Genomic DNA, 27,987 nt, shown 5'->3' with positions numbered 1-27,987 from the left:
AACAGATTAAAAATGAGTTATAGGCATTAGAAAAATCGCAGTTTAGGTAATATATTTTTGAAGAAATTATAATAGGATTTTATATCAGATTCATTTATAGTTTATAGAGTTTATTATAAAGAAAGCACCTAGTTAAATAAATCTACATATTATAAAATTATAAATTAATAGGACCCATTGTTAAAATTAATATTCCTAAATTTGCATTTGAAGAAGCTCAATAAGAAGAGAAAAATGTAGAATCTTTCCTTGATTAATAACAAGGAAATTAAATGCCCCAATAAGAATATTAAAATGATCCTTACAATCCATAAGTTATAGAAGATGGTGAATATAATGATACGTAAATCATTTTGAAAACAGCTAAGATGATTCATTTATTTGAAACATCTTATGGCTTTTTGATTAAGATTAAAGCTTAATTTTCCTTATTTTTTTAAATAGGTCTATGAACAATACCTATAATACTAACAATCGCACATAAAATAGAATGGGCAATCATTAAACAAATTTGCCTTAGGTAATAAATGCAATTTATAATTTGATTTACATTTTCTTTATATAGCTGCACTATTAAAATGTTAATAATTCATCAGTTGCGAAAATAATTATTGGTAAATAAAATTTAGATTTAAGGCAATAGAAGAGCAAGCTCAACTTAAAGACCTAGCAGCTAATAAAACTATAAAAAATAATCTAATAATTAAAGCTTTAGATATGACAGTAATGGAGGATAAAATTAGAATAATAATCTTTCGTTAACGATGAATAATAAAAGTCTAAATTAAAATGAATCTTAGTAGATGCAACAACCTTAAAGAAGCCATTCAAAAAGTTTAATTGATTATCAAAGCAGTCAAAGTAAAATTTTAAACGGCTCAGTATTGAGTTAAAATAGCCCTGGAAAATAGTAGCAATAAGATATGAATAACTCCCATTTAGATTGGATAAGTACCTTAGCACGTAAAGAGCAAGCTAAAATTATAAGAATGCCTGCTAGAAATCCAAATCGTATTTAAGTAACAATGCAATAATAAAATAAGATTAACAATCACATCCTAGATGTTTCTGGTATAATGAATGACAATAGTTTTCTAAATAAAAGTATGGGTGGTGCTGGAAATTCAATAAAGATTAAACAATCAAGTTAAATATTTAATTCCAAAAAAGATGAAAGCATGTCAAATAAAAATGAACATAAAAAAATTTTAAAAAACAGCTAATTAATGGATAAAAATTCATAATTAGGGTACTCATAAGTTAACCAAGATAATAGAAATACAAATTAGCATATCCTTTAACAAAATAATGAAGCTCACCAGTTTGAATAGTCATTTAATGACAAAAAATCTTTAAACTAATCAACACTGATCGAGAGGTCAAAAATGCAAGCACAAGAAACAAAACAATTCAAAGATAATTAAAAATAGCAAGGTTCTTGGAATGTAGCCTAACCTAGAGAACCTGTTTATAATTATAATCCATTATTAGTTGATTAGGGCTCGAACAATAACAAAAATAATTTGAACAAAAGTATTCTTTTGACTGGAAAGTAGTCAGATTAGATTCAAAATTACAATCTTATAGAAAGCAGCAAGTAAGGAGGAGCTCATAGATTAGCCGGTTAAAAGGTAAGTGGAAATTAGAAGTAATATGATCGCTGGGATAGCGAGAGATCTCCAGAAGAATGGTTGAAACTTTACAAAAATTAACCTGTGCCTCACGGCTTAGTCACTACAAATGTTAATAACAAGTAAATTGAATTAAAAAAAATTAAATTTATTCCTATCATAAAAATTCTATAAAATTTATTATATAAATTTTAAAATAAATAGATAAAAATTGCTCCAATTTTAATTGTTAGAATATGACTAATAGGAAGAAAAATATTAAGTAAAAATTTTAGAAAGTGGAGAAAAGATTTGGGTAAATAGACTGTACTTAATATTTAATGATGAAAACTAAAATAAGTCTTTTGAGAAGAAGAAAACATTACAAGCAGATACTAGCGCTATCCATAGCAATCAAAATGAACCAGAAGAGGATGAAGATAAAATTAATAACCAGTTCCCCGATTAAGGGTTGAAGACAAAGTAAAGCTTGAAAAAATATGATTGCTGGGATTAAGATAAAACACCTTAAGAGTGGTTAAAATTTTATAAAAATAACACAGGTCCTCATGGAATGTGCCCAACTTACATCAACTAAAAGTATTAATAACTTTTGAGAATTCTTTTATTTAATAAATCATATATATAATAGGTACTAAAGAACACCAATTTAGATTCTAGATTATGATGAAGAATCTGAGAAATATTTAGTCAGAGTTTTAGCTACTGGTATTAAAAAGTGGGTCATAAGATTATCAATTTTATTTAATCATGAAGACCCATAAAAGTATTATGAAAGACTTGAACTCGCCAAATCTAGAATGCAAACAGCTGAAGATGAAACAAGATTTTTGAATTTTATTGATAAAATGCCTCTAGATTAAAAAACAAAATTACTTCCTCAATGGAGAAGGGAAATAGTCAATTTAACTTTCAGGAGAAATAAAGATATACCTGAATAGAAGATAATCGATGTGCAACTAAACAAAATGATGAAGGAGCTTATTTCTGAACTTGAGATTGATTACATCCGCTAAATTAAAAAGGGTATCCTCTTAAGAGAAATGCAATACAACTCAAATACTTTCTAATGGTAAGAAGCAAGAATTTAAAATAGATATGTGGCTCCTATTATTCCATTTATTGGAACTATTCTTAAGATAAACTTTACTGTTGGAATAACAGTTAAAAAGTAAATAAATTTTATTTTTTTTTAACTGCATATTTTTTTTTATTTTAAAAAGAGTAAAGGATGGTAAGTCATATACAAAGAGTAAGCATGTCTAATTGCAATACCCATAAATACAGTATGATCTAAAATTAAATAATATATTTTTAATTATAAATTATAAATTTTTATCTATTAATAGAGCTCAATTTGCTTAGTAGCACTACTCAAAGAGTCCTCAAGTTACTAAAACTTTAAACATAATTGCTCAGAAAACAGATATTTGTTAATAAAAGAGACTATTTTAGATTTTCTAAACTAATTTAGGCAAAAAAGAACTTCCTGTAGCATTAAATGAATTTTCTGATATTCAAAAAGATTTTCATAATAAAAAATTTAAAGATATCAAAATGCTTTGGTAAGAGCTTCTAGTTTCCAACATCCAAGAACATATGGAAGGATATAAATTTTATGTAACAAGTGAAAAAGAATACATAGGAAAGGAAATTTAGTTAATCGTTAACAAAATGGATTACATGTTTAATTCATACATTCGTTAGTTGATAGTTTAGCAAAATATTAGAGAGTATGTCAATTTCTTTAAGAGATTTACTTAACCAAAATCTACAAACACTTTAGACCATGAGCAAAACTGGCTTATCAACAACTTCCCTCTCTTGATAGTCAATCTGAGAGTTAATACAAACTATAAGAGAAGAAAAGATAAAAAGAAAAAAGATGAAAAAAAGAAAGATTATAATATTGCTGACGAAATTGAGGAACAAGTAAAAACTTTTATTCCTTTATTTTATTTTAATTTAATTTAAAAACTAATTTTATTTTTAATTTGTAGAAAGATGAAGTTATTTTCTTAGAACCAAGCAAAGACGAAATAAAGCAAAACTTATTACAACCATTTGATTGGTTGATTGAATCTGTCCATAAGTTTAAGTGCTTGGAAACTGATTTAGTTTCTCTTCTGAAATTAGATAAATAAGCTCCATATCCAATCAGCTACTACATATAAAGAGATGATCCATTAATTATTGAAGCCGAAAAGATTATTAATGATTGCTTTAATGAGGGTTATGAAGAGATTCAAAAAATCATAAACGATTTTAATACATTTACTTTTTTGTATGAGAAAAGCTCTGATAGGATAGTTTCTCATTTGTTCCCTGATAAAAAAGCAACTTTAGTTGATCCTAAGGAAGGAAAGGTTCAAGGTAAGCACGAAGGCCCTAAAATTCACATTATGGATCTTGAAAGGATAGAAATTCTCAACAAACTTAGAGAATTTAAGGAGGCTAAAGAAAATATTTAAAGACTTTGTATAGATGAAAAAGACTGCAGATTGTTTAGAATTAGGACAAAACAAGCCAAAGACGATTTAATTCAAAGAGCAGATGAAAATATTCAAAAAATTTTAGCTAAACTTAGATAAGTTGTAGAATTCAATGTTTAAGTGTAAATTTAAATATTATCGTCAAAATAACTTAGAGTTTAATTTTTAATTTAAAACAAAGAATAACTGATGAGCAGAAGGAGTTATCAGAAATAATAGTTTCAATTCCTTAAAACGAAGAAGATTTAGTGAACTTAAAAAATAGATTGGCAGAGAATGAAGTCGATATTGCTAAAATGAAAGCTTAACTAGATTGTCTTTAGGAATTTGTTGCTATTCTAGAATCATACACTATTAAAGTAGATAAACCTGGTGAGGAGAATGAAGCTTACAAATAATATTTCAAAAATTTTTATGATTACTTTGATCTGTTTATTTTCTCTGATACAATTAAAGTAAAATAAATATAAAATGGAATTATTTTAAATCAATTTATTTTATGAAAATTAGTAATGTGTAGTTGAAGGATAAAGAAACGCATAAATTAAGGAAGAAGAATTCACTCAAATATTAGAAAGAGAAAAAGACAATTTTGAAAAAGAACTTACAGGAATTTCTGACCATTTGAAAATGGTAAAAACATTTTCCGATTATAGCAAGCTTAAAGATAATAATAGCTAGACTGAAGGTCTTAAAGATAGGATAAATGCTGCTAAAGAAAAGATTAAAAGCTTTAATGATAGAGAAGTTAAGTTGAAACTAGCTGTTTCTGAGTATAGCAATCTTAACCAAGTTGAAACTGAATTTTAGCCATATTATTTACTTTGGTTTTACTCTTGGGAATTTGATCATAAATATGAAGAATGGACTCACGGGTAATACTTTTTTATTTAATTATTTCAAATATTTATCAATTTTTAATAAAATTAGCCCTATTACTAAACAAAATTTCCCATCTATGGAGAAAAAGGTCAACCAAACTTTCTATAAAGAATGTATTAAATTGAATAAAATATTCTTGGACTTAGAAGATGACAATGCTGCTAATGTTACTTTGGAACTAAAGAAGCACATAGAGTCATTTAGAGAAAATATGTGGATGATTGAGCTTCTTTCCACAGAAGCTATGAGTAACCTAAAGAAGGCTATTGTTCACTGGAATGAGATATTTAAGGCAGCAAATATAAAAGATTTAGTTCCAAATGAAGAAATGAGTTTAAAACTTTTACTCGATTAAGGCTTAAATAACTACAGGGAGGTGATTGAAGAAGTTTCAAAGAGAGCTGAAAAGTAATACACAATTGAAAAGAAACTAAAGGAAATGGAAGACAAAGTTAAAGTTATCAGAGTAGAACTTATGAAATATAAGAAAACTGGAACTTATGTACTAAAGGGAGTAGATGAAATTTAATAACTTCTTGATGATTAACTTAATGTCCTTCTCATGATGAAAGTAATCATTTACTTTTAATTATTTTTAATCAATATGTATAAAATTTATAAATGAATTATAGGCATCACCTTACATAAAGCCAGTTTTGAAATAAGCTTAGCACATTGAAATGAAAATGATTCTTATTCAAGATACTTTAGAATAATGGTTGAAGTGTCAAAGAGGTTGGATGTATCTTGAGCCTATTTTTGCATCAGAAGATATTAAAAAGAAAATGGAAAAAGAAAAATTAAAATTTGATGGAGTTGACAATTTTTGGAGAATTACTATGGATTAATTTAACAAAGAATCTAATTTATGGGAAAGTATTGATAATGATCGTCTTAAATCAGAGTTAATAACATACAACAAAGTAATTTAAATTAAAAAAAATTTTATTTGTTTAGTTTTCCGAAAAACTAAAATATAAAGTTAATTTAATATTATAATATAATATTTTATTTTTTCAAAATATTAGAGTTTAGACTAAATTTAGAAAAGTTTAAGTGATTATTTAGAATCTAAAAGAAGGGATTTCCCTAGATTCTTTTTCCTATCAGATGAAGAACTATTGGAAATATTAGCAGATACTAAAGATCCATAAAAAGTTTAAAAGCATATTAACAAATGCTTTGAAGCTGTTAATCTTCTTGATTTCTTCACTCAAAATGAAGTAATAAATCATAAAAATTAAAACATATATTTTTAATTGTAATAATATTTAATCTTTAAATAAAAAGGTTGGTGCTCTAATTTCAAGTGAAAAAGAAAAGGTTAAACTCTTAAAGCCTATTGATGTTACAGAAGGTGAAAAAAAGGGTAATGTTGAAAAATGGTTGCTTGAAATAGAAAAGAGTATGATAAGAACTCTTCATCAAATTACAAAAGATTGCATGGTTGATGTTCAGACTGCTAGGACAAAGTGGATTTAAAAATGGCCTGGATAGATTGTTTTGGCTGTTAATATGATGAGATGGGTAACAAAAAATATTTTAATAGTATCCTTTATAATTATTTACTAAAATATATAGACAAGAGGGGCTGAAATAGCTATTATAAATGGTAAAGGTGGAGGAGAAGATTTAGAAATTAATGAATACAATTAAGGATTATCAATTAACTTTAACAATCTCAAAGAGTATAGCGAATTTTTAGATAGATAATTGAAAGATGTTGTAGACCTTGTTAGAACTGATCTCACACCTCTAGCAAGACTTACTTTAGGTGCACTTGTTGTGCTTGATGTGCATGCTAAGGATGTTATTTTAGATTTAGAGAAAACTGGTTGCACAAGTATTCATGACTTTAATTGGACTTGTCAATTAAGATATTATTGGGAAGAAGTTCGTAAAGAATAAATTTTAAATGTGAAAATGATAAATGCAGTATTAAAATATGGGTAATTATTACTTTAATTTTGTTATAAAATTTATTTTTGCTTAATATATTTTAGATTTGAATATTTGGGAAATTCTCCACGTTTAGTTATTACTCCTCTAACAGATAGATGTTATAGAACACTTATGGGAGCTTTCCATTTATCTTATGGTGGTGCTCCAGAAGGACCTGCAGGTAATTAACAAGACAAATAATTTAATTATTAGTATTTATAATTCATATTAAATTATCATAGGTACTGGTAAAACTGAGACAGTCAAAGATTTAGCTAAGGCTCTTGCAGTTTAGATAGTCGTATTTAACTGTTCTGATGGTTTGAACTATTTATCTATGAGAAAATTCTTTAAAGGTATTGCTTCATCAGGTAAATCATTAATAATTTACTGAAGATTTTTTAAAATTAAATTTTACATTTTATTTTATAGGAGCATGGTGCTGCTTTGATGAGTTTAATAGAATTGACTTAGAAGTACTTTCAGTTATTGCTTAATAAGTTCTAACAATTTAAACTGCAATTAAGGAAAAACGTAGAGATTTTATTTTCGATGGTGAATCACTCTCTTTGATTCCTTCATGTGCTATTAATATTACAATGAATCCTGGTTATGCAGGTCGTTCTGAACTACCTGATAACTTAAAGGCCCTTTTCAGACCTTGCGCGATGATGGTTCCTGATTATGCTCTTATTGCAGAAATTTATTTATATTCAGTGGGTTTCTAAGATGCTAGAAACCTTGCTAGAAAGGTAATAGCTTTTATTTTAAAATGAAAGTATTCATTCATTACAATAAATAATAAAATAGATTGTAGCTTCACTCCGTTTAAGTTCTGAATAATTAAGCTCACAGGATCATTATGATTTTGGTATGAGAGCTTTAAAGGCTATACTTACAGCAGCAGGTAATTTAAAGAGAACAATGAAAGAAATTGAAGATATTGTTTGCCTTAGAGCATTAATGGATGTTAATATTCCTAAGTTTACTTACAACGATGTTCCACTTTTCTTATCAATCACTAATGATCTTTTCCCTGGAGTTAAACTTCCAGAAATAGATTATGGAAAACTTGAAAATGCCCTTAAAATGGCTTGTTTTTCAAGCAAATTATAACCTGAAAAAAACTTTATCAATAAATGCATTTAATTGTTTGATACCATTAATGTACGTCATGGTCTCATGGTAGTTGGTGATGCATTTTCTGGGTAATTTTAAATTATAACAATTTATTTAATTTATAATTTTTTCTACTTCTAAATCTCATTAGAAAATCTTCGATTACTTCATGTCTTCAAAAAGCTATCAGTTCTCTCAAAGGTATAGAAAGTTATGTGAATGTGGCTTCATATAAATTAAATCCTAAATCTATAACCAGGTAATCATTAATAAAAAATATTTGAAAATAAAATAATTAATTGGAATAATTATTAAAAATATAGTGATCAATTATATGGTAAGCTAGATCCAGACACTAAATCTTGGTCAGATGGTGTTATAGCTATTATTATGAGACTGTGTGCTTAAGATTCTGATTTAGCAGAAAGAAAGTGGATTATCTTCGATGGTCCTGTTGATGCAGTTTGGATTGAAAATATGAACACTGTACTAGATGATAACAAGAAACTTTGTTTAACATCAGGAGAAATTATAAAAATGTCAAACTGGATGACTATGATGTTTGAAGTCTAAGACTTGGCTTAGGCTTCACCTGCAACTGTTAGTCGTTGCGGTATGGTTTTCTTAGAAACTAATTAACTAGGTTGGACTCCATTAATTAAGAGCTTTATCTAAAAATTACCAAAGTCTTTAGAAAAGTTTGCAGAAGCATTTTAAGCTACATTATTATGGTTAATAGATCCTATTTTAGCTTGGGCTCTAAGATATGGATAGTTCTTAGTCCATAAGAGCTATATGAATATTGTAAATACACTTATTCAATTAATGAATACATGGGTTAAAGAATTCGAAGATGAAGAAAAAAAGGTGCCTAAAGATATGGATGAACATTTTAATAACATAGCTTTGTTTTCAACAATATGGGCAATAGGAGGTGCTCTTGAAGAAAATACCAGAAAATAATTACACGAAGTTATTTCTCATCTTATTTTGGTAAAAAAATAATTTTTTTATATACTATTTTAAATTAAATTTCTTTTTTAAATGAAAAAGGGTGCACCTGATCTTATAAATAATTATAAGCTTCAATTAGATATTAAACACCCATATGAGCCAAGATAATTAAGTATTAAATTACCTGATAAAGTTACTGTTTTCGACATATGCTTTGACTCCAAAAAGAATTAGTGGGTTAATTGGACTTAAACTGTTGACAAATACATTGTTCCAAAAGAAGGAGAATTCCATGATATTTTTGTACCAACTAATGATTCTATTAGAAACAACTTTTTCTTGCATAAATGTATCTAAAGCAATAACCATTTACTTATTTGTGGTCCAACTGGTACTGGTAAGACTGTAAATATTATTAATGAACTTCAACAACATTACTTTAACTCAGAATACACTAATTTATGTACATCTTTCTCAGGTTAAACTCAAGCTAATCAAGTAATTTCTAAGCTTATTTTAAAAAACAAATATTAAATATGTTTTCTTAATTATTAATTCAGGTTTAGAGATTAATTGAGTCAAAAGTATGTACAAGAAGAAGAAAAGGTGTTTATGGTCCAGAAGAAGGTAAAAGACATATAGTCATATTTATTGATGATCTAAATATGCCAGCAAAAGAAAAGTATGGAGCCTAACCTCCTATAGAATTGCTTCGTTAATGGATGGATGAAGGTGGATGGTATGATTTAGAAACAAAAGAATGGAAGCAGCTATAAGACATAATATTTATAGCAGCTATGTTACCTCCAGTGGGTGGACGTAATAGTGTGACTATGAGATACTTGCGTCACTATAATCTTTTGTATGTTTAACCTTTTGATGAAGATTCTCTATTAAGAATATTCAACAATATAATCGAATGGTACTTTAATACATAGAAAGGCAATCTTTCTAAATCAATTACTTCTATGGGAGAAGTAGTTGTAAAATCAACTATTGAGGTGTATAATGCCATTAGAACATCAAAAGAATTGCTACCTACTCCTGCAAAATCTCATTATATTTATAACTTAAGAGATATCTCTAAGGTCTTTTAAGGTATTTCAAAAGCATCTTATAAGAGTTTCTAAGCTGACTAAGATTTCATAAAATTATGGGCTCATGAATGTATGAGAGTATTCTAAGATCGTTTAATTAATAATTAGGACTAAGCAGTATTTGAAGGAATTTTGAAACAAATTATAAGTAAAAATTTCAAGAGAGACTGGGATTAGCTTATTGAAGTTCAACCACTTTTATGGGCATCTTTTGTTCCCACTCTCTATCCTGAAGGTGATACTTCTAAGAGATAGCTTACTGATGTTTACTGTGAATTAACAAATAGGGAAGATGTGAAAAAAATTTGTTATGCTATGCTTGAAGAATATAACAATCTTTACTCTGGAAATAGGATGAACTTAGTCCTTTTCATGACTGCTATACAACATATCATTAAAATTGTAAGAGTTATTACAACTCCATTTGGTCATTGTTTGTTAATTGGTGTTGGAGGTAGTGGAAGGAAATCACTTGCAACCCTTGCTTCGTTTATTGCATACACAAATGAACCTATACAAGTAGACCAAAAAAATTGGATAGAAGATCTTTAGAGAGTAATGAAATCAGCAGGTGTTGATAAAAAAGTAAGTTAGTTTTGAAAATATTTAGTTAATTTACAAATTTATATTTCTATTTAAAGGATACAATTTTCTTATTTTCTGATACTCAAATTGCCAAAGAATCGATGGTTGAAGATATTTGCAATATCTTGAATAACGGTGAAGTAAAAATAATATTTAATTAAATTGATTTTTTATATTTAAGCATTTTTTAAATTAAGGTACCAAACTTGTTCCCAAATGAAGAAAGAGCAAAAATTATTGAAGAAGTTGGGCAAGATTGTCCTGGAGGTACTCCTAATGAAAAATATAAATATTTTGTTAAAGTTTGCAGATAAAATTTACATTTAGTGCTAGCTTTCTCACCTGTTGGTGAAGCTTTTAGAAGGAGATTAAGAACTTTCCCTTCCTTGGTTAATTGTACTACTATAGACTGGTTCTTGCCATGGCCTGAAGATGCTCTTCGTTCTACAGCATCCAACCATTTCGTAAATATTATGAAATTGAAAGATTAGGAATAAGTAAAGGGATTAGTAGAAATAGCAGTTGATATGCAAGTAAGAATTACTAATTTAAGTGAAAGATACATTTAAGAATTGAGAAGATATTATTATGTGACTCCTACTTCTTACCTCGAATTACTTAATTCGTTTGAAAAGCTTGTTTAGGATAGAACAAAGAAAATTTTTGATATAATATCAAGATACGAAACTGGTGTTAGTAAAATTTTATCCACAGAGCAATAAGTTCAAGTTATGCAAAAAGAACTTGAAGAACTGTAGCCTCAGTTAGTTATTAAAACAGAGTAAAATCAAAAAATGCTTATTCATTTGCAAAAGAAGCAGAAAGAAGCAGATGCAAAGAGGGAAGTTTGCGAAAATGAAGAAAAAGATTGCAATGTTCAAAGAGATAAGGCTAATGCATTAAAAGAAGATTGTTAACAAGAATTAGATAAAGTACTACCCATACTTGGTAAAGCAGCATAAGCTTTAGATAATATTACTAAAGACGATATGACAACTTTAAAATCATTTACCAAACCACCTGAGGCTGCAGCTATAGTTATGGAAGGTATGTGCTATGCCTTTGATGAAGATTAAAACGTTAAGCTAGTACCTGTAGCTCCTGGATCTATGGAAAAGAAGAAAGATTTCTGGGATTATGCTAAAAAGAAGCTTCTTACTGATAAATTGATTAATAGAGTTAAAGATTTCAAAGAAGATAAAATTAAATCTATTCCAAAAGAAAAAGTAGAAAAGCTCAAAGTCTTCGTACAGAATCCACTTTTCGAAAAAGACAAAGTTTTTAATGCCTCCAAGGCAGCAGGTAATTTGTCTCTCTGGATTAGAGCTGTTATTTAAACTTATGATGCCTTACTTGTAGTAGAACCCAAAAGAAGAATGCTTGAAGACGCAGAAAATTAACTAAAATAAGCAGAGAGTATTTTAAATGAAAAGAAAAAAAATCTCCAAGAAGTTATTGATTTGTTACAATCCTTGTAGAATGATTATGAAAGAGCTCAAAAAGAAAAAGAAGAGCTTGAATAGAAGGTAAACTTATTAATTTTTTGAAAATTTAAATTAAACAATCACTTAAAAACTTTAGGTTAACAAATGTAAAGTTTAATTAGAAAGAGCTGATGCTTTGATCAGTGGTTTAGGAGGAGAAAAAAATTCATGGAAGCAAAAAGCTGAATTAAATAGGTTAGAATCTACCTCAGTAATTGGTGATTGTATGATTTCTGCTGGTATAATTGCTTACCTTGGTGCCTTCCCAATTTCTTATAGAGAAGAAGTAATTCAAGCTTGGAAAAATCTTTTGATAGAATATAAAATTTTATTCTCACAAGACTTTAACATTTAGAATATCTTGTGTAATCCTATCACAATTGGTTAATGGACAAATAGATATAAGGTATTTATTTATTATTGAAAAAATAAAGTAATTCTTTTTAAAATTAATTATAGCTTCCTAATGACTCATTTTCTATTGATAATGCAATTATATTGAAAAATGCCTCTAGATGGCCTTTGATGATAGATCCTTAAACACAAGCAAATACTTGGATTAGAAACTTAGAAGAAGGTCTGATCATATTAAGGCCTACTTAAAACATGAATGATATCTTACTCAAACTTGAGAATTCTATTACATTAGGTTAGAAAATTTTGTTAGAGAATTTAGGTGAATAAATAGACAGTGTATTTGAACCAGTTTTGTAAAAGAAGCTAGTTAAATAAGGTAGCTCATATAGAATTAAGTTTGGTGATAAGTTTATTGATTACAATGATCAATTTAGGTTTTACATGACTACTAAACTTCCTCGTCCTCATTATCCTCCTGAGGTTTGTGTTAAAGTAACACTACTTAATTTCTAAGTAACAGCAGAGGGACTTGAAGATTAAATGCTCAATATTATTGTAAAATAAGAAGAACCTTAAAAAGATCAATAAAGAGAAAAAAATGTTGTAGAATTCTTTGCAAATAAAGAAAAGTAAGTGCAGACTGAAAATAAAATTTTATAAATGCTTTTTGAGTCTAAAGGAAACCTTTTAGATGATGAAAATCTTATTTATTAGTTACAATAATCTAAAAATGATAACAAAGAAATTTAAGAAAAGCTTAAGAAGCAAGAGTAAGATAGGCTTGTATTTAATTAAATTAGAGATTTTTATAGAGAAGTAGCAAAAAGAGTTGCTAATTTATACTTTGTAATTCTTGATCTTGCTCTTATTGAACCTACCTATTAATGGTCCCTAGAATTTTACATCACACTATTCTTAAAAGCGATTACACAAGCTATTCCAGGAAGAGAAAATAGGTACTAATTTTGAAATTTTTTGTAAAATCAAATATTAAATTCTACATTTATACAAAATAGGTGTAAAAATATTATAGACAGTTTCTAATTTTTATTATATGAGAGTATATGTAGAAGTTTGCTTGAAAAGGATAAACTGATATTCTCTTTCCTTCTCTGCGTTAAAATTATGGAGGTTGAAAATATGATAACAAAAGAATAAACAAGGTAAATTATTTTAGCGTTAATTTTAACTCAAAAAATTTTTAAATTAAACATTTTTTCATTTTAAGATTTATGATGGTTGGTGGAACTTGGACAGAATCTCCTAAGTAAATTCCTGAAAATGCAAAATCATGGCTTTCAAATAAAACTTGGTGCACAATTTGTGAATTGTCTCAGTCCATAGAATAATATAAAGGATTCGATGAAGAATTTGCCTAACATGTTGATAAATGGTATGAACTATATCAAAGCGAAAACCCACATGAACAGCATTTCCCTGGAAAAATAATTTAAAATTTAAATGAGTTCTAAAAAGTATGTTTAATTTTATTAAATATCTTTTAAATAAATAAATTCTTTTTAAAAAAAGCTTGTATTAGTCCGCATACTATTCCCAGATAAGTTCTAGTTTGGTGTTTAAAAATTAATTATCAATGAAATGGGAGAAAAATTCATACAACCTCCTCCATTCAATTTAGAATAGACCTATGTTGATGCAGATTGCTATACACCTCTTATTTTTATTCTATCTTCTGGTGCAGACCCTAGATTGGAAATTATAACTCTTTCAGAAAAACTAGGTTTTAAGGCTACTTTCAATTAAATATCTTTAGGTTAAGGGTAAGGAGAATTTGCTGAAAAAGCTATTTCAGAGGCTATAGAAAAGGGTTACTGGGTCCTATTGCAAAATTGTCACTTAGCACCTTCATTTATGCCTGAGTTAGAAAGAATTTTGGAAAATGTTCCTCCTACTATTCATCCAGATTTTAGAATTTGGCTTACATCTATGCCTTCAGATGTATTCCCACCTACCATTTTAATGAAGGGTATAAAAATGACATTTGAACCACCAAGAGGTCTTAAAAATAATTTGCTCAGAAGTTTCTAATAATAAGACATTAAAAAATTTGAAGAATGTGAAAAACCTTAGCAATGGAAAAAATTATTCTTTGGTTTAGCTTTCTTCCATGCTTTGATTTTAGAAAGGTAAAACTAAAATGAACTTGTTTTTTTTAATATATTTATTTATTAAATAATTTATTAATTTTAGGAGAAAATATGGACCACTTGGTTGGAATATCCCTTATGAGTTTACAGCAGCAGATTTCACTATTTCTTATTCTTAACTTAAAATGTTCTTAAATGAGTAAGAAGAAATTCCTTGGGATGCACTTAATTATATGGTAGCAGAAGCAAACTATGGTGGTCGTGTCACTGATCCTAAAGATAGAAGATTAATTAAAATATTACTTAAAAATTTCTACACAGAAGATATTTTACAAGATGATTATAAAGTAAAATATTATAATTTCGCAGTTAATATTTATTTTTTATAATTTTTCATTAAGTTTTCAGAGAGCGGTATTTACTACGCTCCTGCAGATGGAGATTTGAACTCATATAAAGAATATATTCAAGAACTTCCTCGTAATGAAACAACTGAAGTCTATGGATTGCATTAGAATGCTTAAATTTCTTCAGCTATTATTGAAACAAACTAGATATGCAATACTGTACTCGGTCTTCTCCCAAGATCATGTAAACATTTTAATATTAAATTAAAATTTTTCTTTAAATATTAAAATTTTACTCAAAATTATTATCATTAAACAAAATTTTTATTTTCATAAAATAGTGGGAGGTGGCGGTAAGAGCGCTGATCAACTCATAAAAGAGAAGATACATGCACTACAAGATAAATTACCTAAATTATTTGATGTTGAAGATGCAGCTTAAAAACATCCAGTCAAGTATGAGCAATCTATGAACACAGTACTCTAGCAAGAATTAATAAGATTCAATAAGTTACTTTCTACAGTAAGAACAAGCTTAGCTAACTTAGATAAAGCAATAGATGGATTTTTAGTTATGTCTGCAGACTTAGAAGAAGTTTATAACTGTGTTTTTGATAATAAAGTACCTGATATATGGCATAAAGTAAATATTTTATTTTTTATTTAAAATTAAAATCTTTTTTAATTATAGGTCTCATATCCTTCACTTAAACCACTTGGTTCATGGATTAATGATTTTGTAGATAGATTAAAAGAAATGCAAAGATGGATAGATAAAGGTTCTCCAGCTAGTTTTTGGGTATCTGGATTCTTCTTTACTTAGTCTTTCCTAACAGGAACACTGTAAAATTACGCCAGAAAGGTATTTGTTTATTTAATTGGAAAAAGAAATAATTTATTTAAAATTTCTATTTACTTAAAATTTATAGAAAAAAATTCCTATTGACACCTTAACATTTGATTTTGTTGTAATTCCTGAAAATTCAACAGATTTTGATTTAACTAAATAACCTGAAGATGGTTGCTACATTTATGGCCTATTTTTCGACGGCGCAGCATGGGATCATAAACAAAATTATCTAAACGAATCTTAGCCAAAAGTTCTTTACTCAAAGGTTCCATATATATGGCTAGTTCCAACAGACGAAAAGAGAGATTATGATAATGATTCAACAGTAAATTTATTATTTTTAATTTCAAATTTAAATAGCTAAAAACAATAAATTAGGTGTATGAAATGCCTGTTTATAAGACAAGTAGAAGAGCAGGTACTTTAAGTACAACTGGTCACAGTACTAATTTTGTTTTAAGTATGTATATTCCTATTGCTCCTTATCATAGACCAGAGCATTGGGTAAAGAGAGGTGTGGCTGCTTTGACTCAACTAAATGATTGAAAGAAAATAGTTAAAAAAAATAAAAATGTTAATTAATTAATTAAAGTTATAAATAAATTTTATGATGAATAATACATATTTTCAAATAATTTTTCGGAAATATATTTCATAATGTTATTGTATATAGATTATATAAATATTTAATTAATTATATTTATATTTTTATCAATTTGATTATTACTTATGCAGTTTTAGAGATTAATATTACACTAAATTTGCAATACATTGAAAACAAATTAACATATTTTTGAAAGAAATTAATAAATAAAGAATGAGTGTCTGAAATTTTAACTATTTTATGAAAAAAAATTGATGAGATTTTAATTTATTTTCCATTAACCTTTACTTATATAATTTTAGTGCAACCATACAAGAGTATTTTTACAAATAGAAAATTATTTTGAAAGGTTAGTTCAAATTTTTAATTCATTTATGAAATTCATCTAACTTAAATTATCATTAAAAGTTATTAATAAAAATTTAATTAGAATTTTAATTTTAAATAATTTTTATAAGTAGAAATTTTTTAAGCTATGATTAATTTTGATTTGAAATACACGAAGTAATTTAAGATTAAAATAAATTTTATAAAGATTTGTTAATGTCCACTTTTCTAAGCAATTTAATTTCTAATAATTTTAAAAATTAGAAAGAGCTAGAAACATATATACTTTTAACATATCTTTATGAGTATTAGAAAAAAATCTAAATATTTATTTTGTTTTGATTGCTTTTATTAGACAGACTTTAATTATTTAATTTTAAAAGTATAAAAAGAAAGTTTTTATAGATTACTTAAAAATTTTAATATTTTTACTATCCATATTCTAAAGTAGTAGGCAAGTTTTCAAAGATATCAATCTAAAAAGTAATGCTTTGAAATTATCATTAATTTATTAACAGATTAGCTTGATGTATTCCCTGATTAGGATGTTTTTTTTAGCACTTTATGAATATCAATCTGCTATATTAAAAAATATCATTTCAGATTATCTATTCATCTTTTAGAAAAAAAAATACAGTTTTATAAAATATGAAGTATACATTTTAGCTGCTAATGCATTATATTACATAAAAGTTATTTCTAAAATTGATTAATAATAATATTTTATTATTGAAAAGCTTATTAATAGAATAAAATCATTTAGCATAAATTGAAAATGTTCATTAGAAAGTATTTAAAAAACTTAGCTTTTGGCAGATATAATTTTTCTACCTAAGCATAAAAGTAAGGTGGTAATCTTTACTTATGGTAAGGCAGCACATTTACTTCAACATCAGATTTAAAGCCTGTCTTAGTTAAGGTTTGTGATGAAACCGGTAAATAGCTAAACAACAAGGTTGAAAAAGTAGTTTTAGGTTAAAATGTTTCAGCTTTGATAACTACTGATGGTCATCTTTATACATTTGGTGAAGGAAAGTTTGGTGCATTGGGTCACAATGATGGCAAAGATTACAAGGAACCTAAGCATCTTGAATTCTTTGCTAAAAAGAATCTTCGTGTTGTTGACGTTACTTGTGGTAATAGTTGTATGATGGCACTTACTCACGATGGAGATGTATGGACTTGGGGATGGGGTGGAAAAGGCCGTAATATAATCATGTAGTAATTCTTTTCTTTTGCTGGTGCTTTAGGTCATGGCGATTAAAAACATCATTATTCTCCTCAACCTGTTCAAGCTTTACGTAAATTACCACAAGTAAAATCCATTTCAGGAGGTCTCTATTTCTCTTTAGCTATGAATGTTTAAAACGAACTTTATTATTGGGGCAGAGGTTCCCACGGTGCTTTTGGTGATGGCTACTCTAAAGATTTATTGCTTCCCCGTAGACATAATTACTTTGATGTACTTTAAAAAACTGAAAAAACTATTATTAAATCATTAAAAAGTTGTAATTACTACACTGTTGCTCATCTTAGTGATGGCAAACTTGTCGGTTGGGGATCAAACGACTATGGTTAAATGGGTATCAATAATGAAATTGGAGTTGAAATGCATGAAACTTCACCCTATCCATCTCTAGTGCACTCAGAAACATTTAAATCACCAATAGAAGATTTCTAAATAGCAGAAGATGTTGTAGTTATCAAGCTATAAAATGGTGAAATTCATTACAGTGGCATGAAACTTGCTTATCTCCCTAAGAAATTCGAATTACCAACAGAAGCTGGTAAGATAAAGACTTTTGGTGCTGCATTCCGTTCATTTGCCATAGTTGATGAAAATAATAATATATTTATGAAGAATAAATTCTTGAAAACAGATAACGAAAATATTAAAACTGGTGTCTATTCTGCAGATAATACAGTATTCGATAGAGGAAATATTCTCTCTATTGGTGGTACTTATCGTACTCACTATGCAGTTGTATAACACTGAGAAATTAAATTAAACTCTTCTAATAAATAAAATAACTTTAAGTTTTTTAAATATTTTTTATTTTTTTTATATATATTTATAATTAGGATAAATTTTAGAAAAATAAATTCTTTTATTATTTGCTAATCATATTCTTTTTTTGTTACATTTAAAGTTCAATAATTATTAAATTTATAATATAATTTTATTTTTATAATGAAAACTATTTAATCAATAATATCTTTTCAAATCTATATCATTTTATTTTTAAAATTTTTTTAAATGAGATTTATTATACTAATTATTTACAATTAAACGAAAAGATAATATTTTTTTTCAATGAAATTAAATATTTATTTTTTTAATATATTCAAAACAACTTAAATATCCTAAATTACATAAAATTTTATATTTAGTTAGTTATATATTGACTTTTGACATCTTACAATTTTAGCCACAATTAATTTTTTGGTTGTCTCATTTTTTTTATGAAATATTTTATTTTCAAATTTAATAAGCAATTTTTAAATTAGAAATCAATTATTTAAAAAGACTTAATAAAAATCATTATCTTTTTTGGACTCTGAAACTTTAAAGAGAGTGAATGGTGGAATAAGATATTCTTCCTCAGAAGGAATAGCACTTAAGTACTTAAGATATTTTGGATTTTAATCAGGGTTTTAATCTTTTTAGAATTTAACAATAAATATTATTCTAACAGAGTCCTAATCTGATTTAGTGGTTTTCATAAAGCTCAATGCTACTTTTTCAGAGGAAGTAAAGGATGAGAACGATGGAAATACTAATTACTTTGTTTAAAAATAAAAATAAAAAAATTAAGATTAAGACAGACAGATAAAGATTTCTTACTTTATTTTTTGATATTAAATCTAGCTGTCCTTATGGTATAGTTGTACCTCTGTATAAAGTGACATACTATTCCTTGGTTAAGCTAAAGATAGACTATTCTTGGCTTTTAGCCTTTTTCAAAGCAAGCTAAAGAGGTAATATAATAGGCTCTAAACATGAAATTAGACCTTCATTTAATATATTTAAACAACTGTTTACTAGCTTGTAAAATGGAGATTCCATCGTGTAGAAGTAAATAAAGTTAGAAGCTAGTTATTCTTCATTTTAGGTGTTAAATACATTATCTTACAAATGTTTACACATAAACTTTATAGCTTACTTATTGTAATTCTCTTTGTAAACAGGTATATTGTTATTATCAATATAGTTTGCTAATTTTTGAAATAAATCTAAATAATTTTGTTGCTTCAAGGAATAAAGTGTTTTGTTATTTTTATATTCCGTGTTAATTTTATCAGAAAAATATTAAACAGGCTTCTTGGTAATGTAAAATGAAAAATCTTCTAAAGAAATTATTCTTAAAAACTGATTTTTGTTGATCAAATCGTATAGCTCTTAGCATATTTAATCCTTTTTTTATATTAAATTTAAAGATAATTATTATGAATATAAAAAATAATTTTTTACTTAATTGTCAATGAATCTAAATGGTACTGAACATAATTATAGTTAGCTTTTTGTATTTTAAAGCTTTTAAGGATCGCATAAGCAAATGACTCCTTCTAATCTCAAAAATTTCACATTATTTTAATCATTTAAATACTCTAATACAGAGTTATTAAAAAGCTAGGATCTTGTAGTTATGATTATAACAGGAGAGCTTTTACTATGATTCTTAATATGTTCCTTCATGGTAGTATCATTTTTAAAGGAATGCAAAGTTATTGATTCTTTTTATTCCTATTCTTGTTTAAATTCTTTGTTTTGATCAGCTATCTATAAAGTAATATATTCTACTTATTTTTTTACAATATCGCTTTATTTTTAGTCCTCCATCAATATTAAGATTTATTTATTGAATCCAAGTAAAATGGCTTTTTTAAGCATTTCTAGCTTATTGAATTCTGCTTACAACCTTTTATTATTCTAATTCTTTAGATCTTCTGACATTTTCGCATTAAATCCTACAGACTGATTAACTAAGCCAAACAAATCTTAATAATTTTTCACAAATTCTTACAAATATTCTGGTTTGCATTATATTTTTTATTTAATATATTCATATTGAGTTAAAATTTTAGTTAGAATTTGAAATTAATTTCCACCCACATTATTACCAAAGATAGCCTATGACTAAGTAGCAAACTACTACAATTAATTATCCATATCATTTATATTTACTTTATTTTACTTCATTTCTTAGATATTTTGTTTTAATTTCTATGTGAGCTTGAAAAAGATATCTGATTTTTAAAACAATAAGATTTTTCTTAAAATTTGATTTTTAATTATTTATTATTCTTTTCATCAAATATAATCATGTAAAAGGCTCAATCTATTATTTATTAGAATATTTATTTTTCATTTAAGTTAACTAAATAATCAAATAAAGTAATACAATTATCAAAATTTTAATATGCATTGAAGCATAGTTTTTAATGTGATAACCATTTAAAAATAAAATTAATTTGCTTTCTTGCCTGAAGATTTTAGCCTATTATTAAATTAATTTTCTGTAATTTTTATTAAAAAATTTTATTGAACAATAAAATATTTAAAAATGTAAATAAAATAAATTTACTCAAAATATATTACTGATTTATTATAAAAACTAAACAAAATGAATTAACCTTTTTATAATCCTTATAAATTAAAAAAAATTATATATGAATAAAGAAATATTAATATCATCTTAAATTAATTTTGGATTTCTCAATTGAGTAAAATGAATAGCAATATTGCACATTATCAAATGATATAATATTATTATTATTTTAATTGAAATTTTGCATGATCTATTTCCTAAATACAAACTTATCATTACATTTCTACCTCGATTTCTTCACGCTTTTATTGTGGATTTTCAACATCATCGTTTAAATTTTCATCAAAATCTTCTTCTTTCCACCTTTTTACATCCTGGCTGTAATAGCTTTATTAAATAGCAAGCTTCCCCTGATAATTGCTATTCCCATAGAAAGACTCATTCACACTTACTTAATTTTACTATTAAACAGCTTCAAATTAATCAGTACTTTCTAAGCGAAAAAAATTTTAGTTAACATCATCAACAGATACGAAGCAGAATTTAAAAAGGTGTTTAAATATTAAAAAAAATGTGTATTTTTCAACACATTTTATATGAGATTTGTATGGGCGTATTATCAATCCATTAAAGCATTTGTGCTCAATAAATGCTATAGCAATTATAGCTAGTACATGTACCCCAAGATAAGAAACAAAAAATGCAATTAATAAAAGTATAAGAGTATAGAATTTATTAGTAATTGTTTTAAAAATTCTGAGTTCATTAGGATTTGCAAAAGTACGAGAAACCAAATCACTAAGTATAACCATCCAAGCCCCTTCTGCTAATGGATTAATTAATTCATCATTATATTTTAATATTTATTTTAAACCTAAATACCAAATGCAATAAGTCACTGAAACTAAAAACATTTTAACTAAAAATAAAACCAAATAAGTAACACTTCCAATTAAATTCTCAAAAGCAGCACCTTCCATAATGAGTAAATAAGAACTTAAGAGTAATTAATAAATGGTTTTATGTGTTAAAAATGAAGTAAAGAGGCGCCAGTATTCGCCTTCAATAACTCTATTAGGATCATTAGCTAATTCTTTGGCTATAATTCTCTAGTTTTTTATCTATTCAAACCAATAATTTGTTATTATAAATCCATTTATTAGTAAACATATAAATGGTAGAGGTTTCTTGAAAATTTTAATCCTATTCATGACTAATCCTACTAAATTATTTACCTTTATATATCCTTAAAAATTAAATTTATAAAAATTGTATGTAGTATATATAGTTTATTATAGAAACGCAATTAGATCTATTGCTCTTGATAATTTTAATAAATTTAGATACTATTTTACAATAAAAAATTTATCAACAATAAACTTATTTAATCGTTTTAATTCATTTCTAGATTTTTTAACATTTTCTTGAAATATTTTAAATTTCATATATTAATAAATTCACAATGATATCAGTAATAAATTGTTGAGAAAAAATATTTTGACTAAAAGCTATTAATATATTACTTGGTTTTAATATTGTTTCTGTTCAGTTAATTATTTGGAAAAAAAAATATGATTGATAGATTGATTGAATTAAAATAATTCCCAAGATATGTTAAATTCCAAATAAAATTTTCAAGTAATAATAAATGATTTGTTTGTATTATTTAAAAATAAAATTCAAAAAAAATATTGATTATAAATCATAAAAATAATATTTAAAAGCTATCTTTAGAAATTAATTGAAGTTTTGAACTTTAAAAAGCAAGATATTTAATAAAATTCAAGTGAAACATTATAAATACAAATAAATCAATAAAGAACTTCTATTTTTTAGATATAAACTAAAATGCTGCCAAACATAGACTAATTTTTAGAATAATTGTAAACATAAATTGCATAATTAAGGGTTAGTTTAAATAAAATTGTTATATAAAAATTAGGAGATTAGATAAGCTCCATATAGATGAAAGATCTAAAGAACGTTAAGAGTAATATAACAAAGCGACGCAACTATATTTGAAGTAACTTCTTAAATACTTTAAGAGAATTAGCAATAAATTTATAAAAATAATTGCTTACATTACTATTAATATAAAATAGATCAGTTTAAAATGAAATGAATACTCTTGATAGAACTAGGTAATTTTTTTATTTTTAACTTATATTAAAACATTTATATATTTTGAATCTTATTTCACATCTCAAAAAATGAATTAAATTTGAATTTTTAAAACAAATAGCCAAGCTCATCAGCTTAGAAATAAAGAATTTAGAAACCAAATTAAAGATGTATATTCTAGATACTTAGTAAATAAACATATATTTTAGTTTAAAGCAAATTAATGTAGTTTAAATAAATAGGCCAACTCGTATAGAATAATTAAATCTCAAAAAAAGACAGTTGCTGAAAAAATTTATCTCAATGATTTCTTAGTTTTGGCATATCCAGATTAGTAAGATAATAAAATTTAAGTTTTTCAAAGATTTTTTAAAATGAGCTTAATTTAAAAATTAGTGCTGATAAATAAAAAGTATAAATGGAAAAGAAAAAGTCCTAGCTTGAAAGAAGACTTGAGGTAATTTACTTCACATATTTATAGAATTAAAAATATATTTTTACAACTTACTTGCATAAAATAATAGACTTTAAAAGATCTTAACAGAAAAGAAAATATAAACTTTTATGAAATTATGAATCAAAAATATGAGAGTTTTGAATACCTTGATCAAATTAAAGCAAAGAGAGAATAACTTGAAAGGGAAGTGGTAATTGTTATATTGAAATTTTAACTTAATCTTATTTACTATTTAAATGCAAGATGGAAACTAAGAAAATGCTCAAAAAGACTAGTTCTTAAGCAGAGTTGGAGACTGACAAAAGATATATGAAGGAATTTAAGGATTTATATGGAACAGAATACTATGATTAGAAACCACCTATCCCTAAGCCTGTTTAAGAAAAATTCATACAACCTAAAAAGGTAAAAAATTATTTAAAGTTAATGATACTATTATTTTTAATATTAATTGATAAAATAGTCAGAAAGGGATTTAATTGATGACTTTTTATTACCTAGTGGTAAAGAATATGATAGGAAATTCTTTTCAAGTTATTAACCTGAAATTAAAGAAGTTAAAAATTTGTAATAGTATATCACTTAGAATAATCCTCCAAAACCCTAAGTCTTAAATGATTTACCAAAATAAAGTATGCTTGATAAATTTATAATGAAGGGTTCCACATAAAATTTGAATGGCTCTTTCAGAGTTATTCCTTCAGTTAGAGTAGAAGATCCTAAAAAAACACTATCAGCATAAAGAAATAGGCACAGTAATTCAGCTGTAGGTTTTGGAAATACAGGTCAAATTAATTTCGAAGATTCAAGAGAAAACTCTCCTGAATAAAATTATTAACCAAATATGAATATATCACCAGGAAAACCTCCAAGAGGAAATTATTTATAAGTACCTCGCTCAAATATTGACAATATAAATTTACCATAACCTAAAAGAAATGACATATATAATTCTGGGAAAAAAAAACTCGAATGAGCAAAAATTAGACATCATTACATATAAATTAATTAAAGATAATTACTTGTATTAATAAATAAAAATAAATACCTATTTTGCATTTCTTATTTTTTAATATCAAATTTGTATAATAAATTTTATTTTATAAATCAAATTCAATTAAAAAAACCTCAATATTTTCCACTAACCAATCTCTTATCTTCAAATTATTATTTAAAAATGAGTAATTTAAAATTTTGTTTTATTATTAAATTAATGACGTGATGTAAGATATTATAAAATTTTATTTTTAAATGTTTAAATCCTAAAAAATATCCATTTTAAATAAAAAAAATAATATCCAAACATTTTTTTGAATCATAAAATAACTTTTTACTTATTACTTAAACATAAAAATTATACCAAAAACTTTTAATTTTATTGATTTTATAAATTTAGTATAAATTTAAAAATATTTTAAAGTATTTTATCAAACTTTAGAATTATTTTCTTCGCCACTATCTGATGCTTCGAAGTTAGGGCTACATAAACTGAATTTAAGATGAGACAAATCTTTTTATCTTAAATTTACAGTTTTTCCATTTAACTTAAATGTAATATTAGAGTTCAAATTTACAGACCCATACTTAGCTTCTAAAAGTAACTGATAAATCTATTTTTCATTTTGATCTATTTCTTTCTCTGGACCATTATCAATTATATGATGATAAGCTTGCTTGTTCAAATGAGATCCTTTTATCACTTCCAAATCACTATATAATTCCTACAAAGAATGATAAGCACTTCCTTAAACTGCTTTATCTTCTTACTCATAAAAGTCTAATTACTTACGTTAGTTTCTATAAACATAATCTTCATTGGTAATTTTTTTAAACGTCTCACAACTGAAGGCAATCATCATATTTAAGAAAAAGTAATTTGCAACAAAAATAAATCCTACAAATACTATGGGAACTAAGTACCTCTCTTGCTTGAACAAATCTTTAATTAGTCTAGCTGCCCAATCATCTAAAGTTAAGATCTATACAAAAGTATAAACACTGGTAACAAAGTCAGTCCAATAATTTTCTACTTATTTTAAGTAGTTCAATGCCCACAAAGCTAGTAAGAATATAATAGATATAATACCCAAGAAAGCTGGTAGGAGAGTAGGGAAAATCATAACAGCTCCCATTATTGTTTCTCTGGTAACAGTAAATACTTTAAAAAGCTTAAGAATTCCACCGAATCCAATATTTCCTGAAAGAGAAAGAGATATAATGTCAAAAATTAGTGCAACAGGACCACTTATGATATGGAAAAACATCATCCATGTATGCTTGCGCTCAATCTAAAATGAATATGAGTCTTAAGTGTATAAAAGTATTGTGTGCAAGGTATAGATAAAGCTGGTGGTGGTGTGAACTGTTTCAGAAAATAGTCCGTCAATATTTTGCAAATCTTCATTAAAGAAGGTGTTAAGTAGAACCAAAAAATATAAGCCCATAACAATTTTGTTGTAAAGACTTCCAAAGCAAAGATGCTCGAAAAAGCTCTGATTTTCGTTTTAAATTAATCTTGCAAGTTTTTCTTAGTCTGAGTCGTCCTAATTCTCACTATTCTCATCAGATGATGTTTTAGCTTTTTTCTACAGATTAAGGTTTTTTTAATTTTAATTTTCTTTTCCAATTAAGTCAACTTTATTGCTTGAGTTCATTCCTACTTCATTAGGTTATGAAAGTTTATTTTATTCCAAGCTTATACTTTAATTGATGCCATCTTCTTACTATTTAATTTCGCTAAGAATGTTATTTGGTGACTACTTTCCATTATCTTGTTCTTAATCTAATGATCTTAGTATTTCTAATATGAACCCAATTAAGATATTCCAAAAGAAATAACCCATAATGAAGACAAAAATAACTAAGAAGAAAGCGCTTAGTGTGCTTTACTTTCTCAAGACATCTCTTCCTACTTCTCCCCATCCATCTAATGTCATGATTTGTAACATTGTGAAAAAACTGAAGCCAATAGAGTTAAAATAGTATTGCTTTCTAAATAGATCACCATACATATAAGTTGCAATGTATGTAAATAAGTAAAAAACGCAGAATAAACATAAGAACATGTCTTTTACACGAGGTAGAATCTAAGCAATCTTACTAAAAACTCTTCTTGCTTAAATTGTGCTTAAAGCTTTCAAACTTCTAAAAATTGTAGAGTAAATATTCAATCTCCTATAAAAAATTAAGCTTATTATATCACCTATAAGTGCAACAGGACCTGCTAAGAAGTCTATCCCAAGATATAGCCCAGAGTATAGCTATAAGGACTTATAATTTTCTTTTTTGAAAAAGAAAAAGTCAAAGGTAAAGATTAGATTTATAATAATTTCTCCTATTATTCCAACTTATAAATGAGTTGAATTCTAATCTTTAAGCTCGATGATATCTAATGTTTCACTCAAACAATTCCACTAAATTATTACTAGCACAAGCCAAAAAAGAATCATTAAAGAGTCATTGTGTCTTTCGTATAAGCTTTACTCTTCATAGCTTCTACTTCTATTGTTTTTTAATAGATTTACTTCTTCTGTATTTTGCTATTTTGACATTTATGATTTTTAAGTTTTATATCAAATTTAAATAATTTTTTTTATTGAACTAATTAATAAGTTAATGATGAAATTTAAATAGCAAAATATGATTAGAGTGGAATGCTAAAGATAATAAATACATTTATATTGTTATAAACAACATATCTTTTAATTATCTTTATTTGATTATAATTTTAGTTGATAGAACTTTAAGTTCTATAAAATATATATCACAAAATATTATCTTTAATACTAGTCATTTTTATTATCAATAATTAGCTCTTAATTTAAGATATAATTTTAATTAAATCTTAGATTAAAAAGTACAAGATTTTACTTTATTTTTTAAATATAGCAAGATGCCATTAAAAAATTCCGTCGTTTGGAATTAACTTAAAATGAAATAGATTTTTTAATTATTTACTAAAAAATCAGATTTTTATATTTTATAATAGAATTAAAATTAATATTTTAATTTATTATAATTTCAAAAATACATAATTTTTTTACATCAAAATTTTTAAATTTAGCTAAATTTCCTTTAAAAA

General features: G+C 25.9%; 6 protein-coding genes across 6 annotated transcripts; 3 read left to right on the top strand and 3 right to left on the bottom strand. All coding sequences in view use genetic code 6, as the record gives it.

The window, feature by feature from the left end:
* Positions 1-12: 12 nt before the first annotated feature.
* TTHERM_00531870 (axonemal dynein heavy chain) lies at positions 13-16,393 on the top strand (the record flags this gene model as incomplete). Its single annotated transcript, XM_001024312.1, has 37 exons — positions 13-46; positions 172-343; positions 445-520; positions 630-1,753; positions 1,836-2,210; positions 2,263-2,802; positions 2,855-2,917; positions 2,981-3,563; positions 3,632-4,245; positions 4,305-4,578; positions 4,634-4,998; positions 5,054-5,576; positions 5,638-5,928; positions 6,034-6,228; positions 6,296-6,532; positions 6,587-6,954; positions 7,009-7,127; positions 7,189-7,317; positions 7,379-7,698; positions 7,757-8,154; positions 8,217-8,324; positions 8,389-9,058; positions 9,119-9,517; positions 9,580-10,701; positions 10,758-10,841; positions 10,899-12,227; positions 12,283-12,591; positions 12,645-13,498; positions 13,559-13,705; positions 13,771-14,017; positions 14,073-14,689; positions 14,754-14,997; positions 15,052-15,241; positions 15,339-15,640; positions 15,689-15,859; positions 15,927-16,172; positions 16,226-16,393. 37 exons carry the CDS (start codon positions 13-15, stop codon positions 16,391-16,393), a joined length of 14,007 nt encoding a protein of 4,668 aa, XP_001024312.1.
* A 1,160-nt stretch (positions 16,394-17,553) lies between these two features.
* On the top strand, positions 17,554-18,774 carry TTHERM_00531860 (chromosome condensation regulator RCC1 repeat protein; the record flags this gene model as incomplete). Its single annotated transcript, XM_001024311.3, has 1 exon — positions 17,554-18,774. The coding sequence occupies one exon, from the start codon at positions 17,554-17,556 to the stop codon at positions 18,772-18,774; it is 1,221 nt and encodes a 406-aa protein (XP_001024311.1).
* Positions 18,775-19,289: 515 nt separating this feature from the next.
* Positions 19,290-20,979, bottom strand: TTHERM_00531850 (NAD:arginine ADP-ribosyltransferase; the record flags this gene model as incomplete). Its single annotated transcript, XM_001024310.3, has 3 exons — positions 19,290-19,562; positions 19,624-20,193; positions 20,251-20,979. 3 exons carry the CDS (start codon positions 20,977-20,979, stop codon positions 19,290-19,292), a joined length of 1,572 nt encoding a protein of 523 aa, XP_001024310.2.
* A 621-nt stretch (positions 20,980-21,600) lies between these two features.
* Positions 21,601-22,539, bottom strand: TTHERM_000531841 (S54 family peptidase; the record flags this gene model as incomplete). Its single annotated transcript, XM_012800085.1, has 1 exon — positions 21,601-22,539. The coding sequence occupies one exon, from the start codon at positions 22,537-22,539 to the stop codon at positions 21,601-21,603; it is 939 nt and encodes a 312-aa protein (XP_012655539.1).
* Positions 22,540-23,176: 637 nt separating this feature from the next.
* TTHERM_00531840 (hypothetical protein) lies at positions 23,177-24,882 on the top strand (the record flags this gene model as incomplete). Its single annotated transcript, XM_001024309.3, has 9 exons — positions 23,177-23,211; positions 23,271-23,351; positions 23,431-23,469; positions 23,571-23,637; positions 23,692-23,783; positions 23,846-23,906; positions 23,974-24,096; positions 24,150-24,311; positions 24,370-24,882. 9 exons carry the CDS (start codon positions 23,177-23,179, stop codon positions 24,880-24,882), a joined length of 1,173 nt encoding a protein of 390 aa, XP_001024309.2.
* Positions 24,883-25,333: 451 nt separating this feature from the next.
* Positions 25,334-27,457, bottom strand: TTHERM_00531830 (cation channel family transporter; the record flags this gene model as incomplete). The annotated part of the gene is made up of 1 exon (XM_001024308.3): positions 25,334-27,457. One exon carries the CDS (start codon positions 27,455-27,457, stop codon positions 25,334-25,336), a length of 2,124 nt encoding a protein of 707 aa, XP_001024308.1.
* Positions 27,458-27,987: the final 530 nt, after the last annotated feature.

This window comes from Tetrahymena thermophila, assembly GCF_000189635.1.
Source record: "Tetrahymena thermophila SB210 genomic scaffold scf_8254385, whole genome shotgun sequence".
NCBI lineage: Eukaryota > Ciliophora > Oligohymenophorea > Hymenostomatida > Tetrahymenidae > Tetrahymena > Tetrahymena thermophila.
The sequence above is the reverse complement of the archived record's forward strand: the minus strand, read 5'-3'. Positions and strand labels throughout refer to the sequence as shown.